General features: G+C 56.9%; 1 protein-coding gene across 1 annotated transcript; it reads right to left on the bottom strand.

Annotated features, from left to right (window-relative positions):
• Nucleotides 1-3075: 3075 nt before the first annotated feature.
• SBK3 (SH3 domain binding kinase family, member 3) lies at nucleotides 3076-7260 on the bottom strand. Its single transcript, XM_011996970.1, has 4 exons — nucleotides 7216-7260; nucleotides 6523-6673; nucleotides 5820-6022; nucleotides 3076-3943 (listed from the first exon to the last, which is right to left on the bottom strand). The coding sequence occupies exons 1-4, from the start codon at nucleotides 7258-7260 to the stop codon at nucleotides 3266-3268; spliced, it is 1077 nt and encodes a 358-aa protein (XP_011852360.1). The 3' UTR covers nucleotides 3076-3265.
• Between the last annotated feature and the right edge of the window lie 1034 nt (nucleotides 7261-8294).

Below are 8294 nucleotides of genomic sequence, written 5' to 3' on the forward strand. Positions count from 1 at the left end.
CAGGCCCCCAGCCCCTCCTCCCTCAGACCCAGGAGTCCAGGCCCCAGCGCCTCCTCCCTCAGACCCAGGAGTCCAGGCCCAGGCCCTCCTCCCTCAGACCCAGGAGTCCAGGCCCCAGCACCTCCTCCCTCAGACCCAGGAGTCCAGGCCCCAGCGCCTCCTCCCTCAGACCCAGGAGTCTAGACCCCCAGCCCCTCCTCCCTCAGACCCAGGAGTCCAGGCCTTAGCTTCCCCCACCCATCTGAAGTTTTCAGGCACAGAACTGAGGCCTCCCCTACCCGCCTCAAGGCCCCTCTCTTCCCAGTTGCTCCACCACCTGCTTCCCGCCCCCCTAAGTCTGAGGTCATCCCACACTGCATCGTTCTGGAATCTCATTGTCTCATTCTTTCCCCAAACAAGACCCCAGCATCTGACCCCCTGCACACCCCTCTCCAAGCACTTGTGTCTGACCTGTCAATGGGGCATTGATGGGGCAGCTGGGTGGCGTCAAGGCGGGGGTGGGTTCCAGAGATGATTTCATTTTCTACACGGGACCCGGACTCCTGGGCCTGAGGGAGGAAGGTCTGGAGGGCTCCTGATTCCAAAGACAGGAATAACAATAAAAATCGTTTGAAAGCACACAGTAGGGATACAGGCCAGTGAGTGCCTCCCTGCTCCAAGCACAGGGAGATTAAGCCCCACTCCGAAGTCCCCAAGCCTTGGGCCACATTGGGACTTCAGACCCCTGTTTTTTTCTGGGAGGGTTGCACCCACCCTTCAGGGTTTTTTATTTCTTTTTTTTTTTTCCTTTTTGAGACGGAATCTCGCTCTGTCGCCCAGGCTGGAGTGCAGTGGCGCGATCTCGGCTCACTGCAACCTCCAACTGTCTGGTTTGAGCGATTCTCTTGCCTCAGCCTCCCGAGTAGCTGGGATTACAGGCATTCGCCACCATGCCTGGCTCATTTTTGTATTTTTTAGTAGAGACGATTTCACCATGTTGGCCAGGCTGGTCTTGATCTCCTGACCTGGTGATCCACCTGCCTCAGCCTCCCAAAATGCTGGGATTACAGACGTGAGCCACTGCACCCAGCTTATTTTTATTTTTTTGAGACAGGGTCTTGCTCTGTTGCTCAGGCTGGAGTGCAGTGGCCCGATCTCAGTTCACTGCAATCTCCACTTCCCGGGTTCAGGTGATTCTCATGCCTCGGTGTCCTGAGTAGCTGAGACTACAGGTGCGTGCCACCACGCCTGGCTAATTTTTATATTTTTAGTAGAGATAGGGTTTTACTATGTTGGCCAGGCTGGCCTGGAACTCCTGACCTCAGGTGATCCACCCACCTCGGCCTCCCAAAGTGCTGGGATTTTAAGCCACCACGCCCGGCCTACCCTTCAGGTTTGTACTGCCATGACTGATTTGAAGTCACTTAATTTTTTTAAATAAACTTTTTATTTTGGAATCATTTTAGATTTATAAAGTGGTTGCCAAGATCCTGCGGAGAGTTGCCATGCACCCTCCCCCACCCTCCCCCAGTGCCGGCGTCGCAACGCAAACCACGAGACATTTGTCAAAACTACGAGGCTCACAGTTGGGCCAACACCAGACTGTTATTTCAGCAGCACTTCCACGATGGATCGAGCCCAGGATGCCGCGTCGTATGTAGTGAGCTCACTTCTCAGCCTAAAAGCATACCTTCCTGCATAGGAAACAGTTTCCAGTTCCTGACCCTCCGCTGGGTGCTGGGGTCTTGGATTTGGATCTAGTTCGTCCCCGTCCTGCAGGCGTGAACCTCCACAAGTCAGGCTCCGTGTCCTATCTGGGAGGTGCCGTGGGACTGCGGGACGCGGGCTGGCCTTGGTGAGGAAGGAGACCCATCGGCACCAGACCTGGCTCTTAGGAGGCTCTCAGTGTGGGTCTGAGAAAGGTGGATGGAGCTGGGACAATCACAATCCGTGGTGCTCTGTGGGAGCAGAACTGGGAAGGATCTAAATATGGAGAAGACCAGGTCCAGCCTGGGGAGTCAGAAAGAGACCCGGATTGTTCCAATACAAGTTCCCCTGGAGGCTAGAGAGGGCTGGGGGTGGGGCCGGTTTCTGGAGCCATGGGACGGGGGAAGATGCTCTCGGTGGAGGCCACACAGTGTGCCAGTGTCTGCCAGCAGCTGTGCGTGCGTGTGTGCGCATGTGCGTGCATGTGGGCGTGCATGTGTGTGCGTGTGTGCGTGCATGCGTGTGCGTGCATGTGTGCATGCGTATGTGTGTATGTGTGTGCTTGTGTGCATGCGTGTGCAAGTGTGCATGCGTGCGTGTGTGTGCGTGTGTGCGTGCATGCGTGTGCGTGCATGTGTGCATGCGTATGTGTGTATGTGTGTGCTTGTGTGCATGCGTGTGCAAGTGTGCATGCGTGCGTGTGTGTGCGTGTGTGCGTGTGTGCTTGTGTGCGTGCATGTGCATGTGTGTGCATGCATGCGTGGATGTGTGTGTGTGTGCACGCATGCATGTGTGTGCATGTGTGTGTGCATATGTGTGTGTGTTCAGATGTGTAGATTTAGGTCCAGAACAGATGAGTGACTCCCATGACATCACCCAGAGCCCAGAGAAATGAGGGAGGCAGAGGGTGAGGTTTACACGGTGTTGGGTCCTAAAGTTCAGATCTTGGGACATGGACAGTGGGAGCCACCGAAGGTCTTAGAGGAGAGGAGTGATCCCATCAGAACTCCATGATGGCCGGGTGTGGTGGTTCATGCCTGTAATCCCAGCACTTTAGGAGGCTGAGGCGGGCGAATCACAAGGTCAGGAGATGGAGACCATCCTGGCTAACACGGTGAAACCCTGTTTCTACTAAAAATACAAAAGATTAGCCGGGCGTGGTGGCGGGTGCCCGTAGTCCCAGCTACTTGGGAGGCTGAGGCAGGAGAATGGCATGAATCTAGAAGGCCGAGCTTCCAGTGAGCCGAGATCACGCCACTGCACTCCAGCCTGGGCGACAGAGTGAGACTCCGTCTCAAAAAAAAAAAAGGCATTCTGGACGGGGGGAAGAGGAAAGGTCCTTGAGGGAGGAAGGGCTGGGAGCCTGGACCCCTGCGTCTGAGAGAGGAGGGGCAGGAGCTGGACTCTTGGGTCCTCGGTTGGAAGAGGAATGCGCGTCCAAGCCCAGCGTGCCGTAGGGAGAGTGCAATGTGTCCCCTCTCTGTCCTCCCGGGTGCAGCTGTCTCTCCATCCAGGTGGCCCTGGGGGCTGGGGGAAGGGCCTCTGGCCCAGGCTCTGGCCACCTGTCTCTGTCACCTGGTCAGGGAGCTCCCCCATCTGTCCCCGTCCTCCCGCCACTTTTGCCGTCATCGCCGTCATCTGTCCACTCCTCCAGGCTTGAGCCTCCCTCCTCCCCGTCCTCATAGGACACGCTCCCCAAAACCCCAGGGCCCTCTCTGTTCCCCTGCAACCCCCAGTTGTCCCCCAGGAAGTCCAGGACAGCCAGTGGGGGGCTCCTAGTCTCAGGATCCAGGTCCAGAAGCCCCTGGAGCAAGGCCATGGCTGGGGGTGCAAACTGGTCCCAGGGTGGTGGTGGCCGAGGTGGCTGGGGCTTGGTGGTCACCCAGCCAGCGAAGGCCTCAAACTCAGGGTTGGGGGCCAGTGCCACGTCCCAAGGGAAACAGGCAGTGGCAGCACAGAAGAGAAGCACCCCCAGGCCCCAGGAGTCCACGGCTGGCCGCAGAGGCAGAGTGTCGGGCGGTAGCAGGAGGCAGAGCTCAGGTGGTGCCGTGGGCAGAGGCCCTGGTGGGGCAGGGGTCGGGCTGCCCTCTGGCCGGGTCAGACCCAGGTCTCCCAGGGCCACACGGCTGCAGACCGGGTCGAAGACCAGCACGTTGTCCGGCTTGACATCTGCATGGACCAGCCCCCGGCTGTGGAGGAAATCCAGAGCTCCTGCCAGCTGGGCCACCACCCGTTTCACCAGCAGCTCGGGAAGGCCCTGAGGTCAAGAAGACAGGAGGAAGGTCAGAGTGCCTTGGTTTTGTCTATTTTATGTTGTCCAGGCTGTTCTCAAATTCCTGGCCTCAAGCGATCCTCCTGCCTTGGCCTTGCAAAGTGCTGGGATTACAGGCCTGAGGCACCACACCAATTGGTTCCTTCTGAATAATTCTTGAAAGAGGCTGTAGACTCCTAAGTCCTAAAGGTTTGACTCTTGGGGTTTGAGAATCTAGAACCCCAGACTAGTGGCTACCTCCAGTGTTCCCACCACTTGCTCCCAAAGACTCTCTCCATCATCCTCAACCTCAACCTGCAGCCATATCTGCACTCCAATAGACCAACTCCCCGCTGGTCTCCCAGTTTTCCCCACTGGAACCCCAGTTATAACCAGTAGTTCCTTTGAGCTTCTTTCAAAGATTCTCCTAACTCAAATACTCAGGCATTTCTTACATATCTTTTATAATCTGATCATCCAGATCTTCTCCAGTGAGAACTCAAATTTCATTCTTAACCCTAATCTTAGTCTTACACGAGTCTAGACCCCATCTCTAACTCAGAGTCTGTTCTAAAATCCCCTGGTTTATTTCATCAGTTGATTATCTATCCATCTAGCCAGCCAGCTGGCCAGGCAGCAATCCATCCATGAAGCCATCCATCCTTCCAACAGTATTCAACAGTGTGTCCATCCAACATCCGTTCCACCAACCAGTCAGCAATCCAGTAAGTTATTCAATTTTTTAATATACAACATCCATATATTCATCCTCCCTTGCTTCCTTTCACCCATCCATTCACTGTCCATCTATCATCCATCCACCAATCCTTCCATCCACCCACTCATCCATCCACTCATCCATCCATTCATTCACTCACCAAACCTTTCATCCATCCACTCATCCATCCACCTACCCATCCATCCACCAATCCTTCCATCCACCCACCCATCCATCCACTCATCCATCCATCCACTCACCCACCAGACCTTTCATCCATCCATCCATCCACCCACCAATCCTTCCTTCCATCCATCCATCCACCCACCAGTCCTTTCATCCATCCATCCATCCACCCACTCACATCCATCCATCCATCCACTCACCCACCAATCCTTTCATCCACCCATCCATCCACCCACCCATCCATCTACCAAAACTTCCTTCCATCCATCTATTCACCCATCCATCCATCCACTCACCCATCCTTCCACCCTTCTAATTCTCAATGAGACTGATTCATCCACATATACCTTCCTCATCCCTTTCCTTCTTTTGTTCCTTCCATTTATCCCCAACATTATCTCAAATCCAAAATCTATTCCTGAAACTATCCCTACCTCTAATCTCCAAACTCAAGAGGCCCTAGAATCTCATGGGTTCTGTCCTGACCTGGTCTCCTTTCTAGAAGAAACCCCATTACAGCCCATCTCCAACTCAGTCTGTATATACATCCTCAACCATCTCTGTTTCCCTCTGCAACCCTATTCATGCTTTTCTCCATACTTATGATCAATCTATAATCAACTCTAAACTCAACCCACCCAACTCCACCCATGCCCATGAGTCCACTAACCCCAGAGTCAACTAAAATCCCAACCCTGTCTCCATCCCCACCCCCTTCATTGACCCTAGTCCATCCTCAATCCCACCCCCAGCTCCCTGCCCTTCCATGCTTGTGTTTGGATGATTAGATGGATTAGGGTTGAGGTCAGGCATAGAAACTCGTTGAGAATTAGAAAGGGGGACGTCATGTGGAGGCTCAGGGTGGAGATGGGTTGGGCGGGTCCTGATTTGGGGGTCAGAGTTGGAGATAGAGAGGAGGCTTGGGACAGAGTTGGACCTGGGAAAAGCGCTCCCAACCTTTGTCCCTCGTGGCCTCACCCTTTCCTGCAGCATCCCGCTGAGGTCCCCACAGGGCGCGTACTCCTGGGCGAAGGCAAAATAGCGGGGGGTCTGTAGGGGTCCTGCCAGGGTCTGCAGCAGGCCTGGGTGTGCAGAGACACAGCGGCCCACACAGAACTCCCTCAGGAAGGTGCTTCTCGGGACCAAATCCCGACGCAGGAGCTTCAGAGCCACAGCCGGACCTACCGGGGAGATGGGTTGGGGGGACACTCAGGCGGCTTCGGTCCTGCTGTGCACAGGCCCTGAGGGAAGCCGTGTAACCTCTCTGAGCCTCACACTTCTCATGGGCAGCACGGGCTCCTCCCTCTGTGAGGTGTGGGTGAGAGGAGACCTTCTTTGAAGACCCTCCCTGCTCTGCCTCGGACTGCGGCATGGGCTTCCACAGCCGCCTCACCCTCTCTGGGCCTCAGTTTCCCCTGGCATCAAGTAAGAGGCATGATGGTGACTTGGGTTCCAACCTGAGTTGCATACCTGTCTTGCTGTGGGACCATAGGCAGCCCCTTGCCCTTTCTGGGGTGGGGCCTGTGTTTCTCAGAAGATCCCAGAGCTCTTAACTTTCAGAGTGTCCCCACCGAGAAGGGTCCCCATCAGCTCCTCCTGGGAATTCTCCCTGGTTGGGTGGCTTCCCAGAACGCTTATTATGTGGCGGTTGGGGAGGCTGCCCTTGGGTGGCCGAACTCACCCCCCTGGTGAGGCTGGGCGAGGAGCACGCGGCCGTAGGAGCCGGAGCCCAGCTTCCGGATGAGGTGGTACTGGTCCCGAAGGCTCCTCACGGGGGTCACCCTGCTGGCCGTCAGCTCCACCAGCCGTTGGAGGGCTGTGGCTGTGTCCTCCTATGGGAGAGGGGCAGGGTGAGGAGGGGGCGAGTCTGGGGTCCGCTGAGAATGGCGAGGGAGGAGGTCACGGCGCAGTCCGGGGATGGAGGGTGGGGGCAGGGGACAGGGGTCACTGTCCCCAGAGAGGAGGATGAGTCACAGTGACTCACCCGGACTCGGGCCACCTGTTTTTGTGTTCTGGCGAGGTTAGGGGTCCTTGTCACAGAGGCCCCGCCTGCCCCCATCTGTGGGAGTGGACCAGGAGCCCCCAGCCCTAAGCGGGGGTGCATCCTCAGTCCACACGGGCCCCCCGCCCACCCCAGTCTCTCTCTCCACCGTCCTCTTCCCCTGTGTATCCCGCTCTGTGTTTCTGAGTCCATTTCTCTGGGGGCCTCTGTCTCACTGTGTGTCCTTGGATCTCAGTCATCCTCTCTCCCTGGGTCTGGGTCTCTGAGATCTTTGCATTTCCCTGTTTTCTGTTTCTCTTCCTCTGTCTCCCCGTGTTGCCTCTTGCCTCTCCTTCTTTTCTCTGTCTTCCTCCCCTGTCTCCCGTCTCTCACCTCTGGGTCCCCATCCTCAGGGGTCTCGGAGGCCCTGCGCTCCATCTCAGGGCTTCCTGACGTGGGGTGGCCCTTGGGCAGGACTCCCCCTGTCAGGGCTCCCCAGAGAGCGACCAGCCCCCTGCACCCCACAGGTTCTCGCTGCGCAGAGCCAAGGGCTGGAAGCTTGTCTGCAAGGTCAGCCTCAGTCACCCTTTGTCTGTCCGAGTCTGTCTATCTGGAGGAGTGTCTTTGCCTCTCTGTGCCCTCCTGCCACCCTCTGGGTGTATTCCTCGCTGTGCTTCCCAGGGGACCGCCCTGACTCCCCCACCCTCTCTTCCCCTCTCTTTAGCCAACCCCAGTCTCTCCTTCCTCCTACATGAACACTTTTCTCTCGGTCTCTCTCTTGCTCCCTCTGTCTCTCCTCTCTCTGTGTGTGTCTTTGTCTCCTTCTCTCCCCGTCTCTCTCCACCCTCCCTGTCTCTGTCTTGCCCTTGGGTCTCTGGGGTGGGACTCCCCCTCCCTGTCCCGTCTCTGTGGGTCGCCGGCCCCTCTCCTCTGTCCGCACACTGTCCCCACTCTTTCTCCACCAACTCTGGGGGTGTCCCCACGCTCTGCTCCCTGCCTGCTCCCCTCTCTCTGTCTGTCTGTTTCCCGTCTCTCCCAGCCCCTCTGGGCATCTCCGTCCGCTCTTGCCAGTGTCTCTGCGTCTCTCTCCTCCTCTTTGTTCCTGACTCTCTCTCATAGCCTTTGTCCCTCCCTTTCTCTGGGCCCGGGACAGGGGTGTGTGTGACAGCTCAGAGACAGAGACATCCTGTCCCCCCACACCCCTCCCTCACCCCCTCTGACGGCTGCCCCCTCCCTCTCCCTTCCAAACTTAGACCGGCTTGGAGTCTGGGCTCCAGTCCCAGGACAGAGGGGACAAAACATATTGTGAACCCCCAACAAGGCCCAGGCCTGAGGGCAGAGGAAAGGGTGGGACAGACCCCTCCACACACCTGAACTGGGATGACAGGCCCAGAGCTGAGCGTCTCTGTCTTGCCCCAGAGGCCAGGAGCTCTGGTGTCCAGGGACCAGGGAACAATTCCCAAAGCCCTCCT

The sequence above is a fragment of the Mandrillus leucophaeus genome, unplaced genomic scaffold (assembly GCF_000951045.1).
Source record: "Mandrillus leucophaeus isolate KB7577 unplaced genomic scaffold, Mleu.le_1.0 Scaffold53, whole genome shotgun sequence".
NCBI classification, from domain to species: Eukaryota; Metazoa; Chordata; class Mammalia; order Primates; family Cercopithecidae; genus Mandrillus; species Mandrillus leucophaeus.

Coding starts and splice junctions, on each gene's coding strand:
- SBK3 (XM_011996970.1), bottom strand. CDS start 7,260: ATGGAGCGCAGGGCCTCCGAGACCCCTGAGGATGGGGACCCAGAG. Junction 6,674..7,215: donor CTGAGGATGGGGACCCAGAG/GTGAGAGACGGG, acceptor CCTCTCCCATAG/GAGGACACAGCCACAGCCCT. Junction 6,023..6,522: donor CGCCCAGCCTCACCAGGGGG/GTGAGTTCGGCC, acceptor TCTCCCCGGTAG/GTCCGGCTGTGGCTCTGAAG.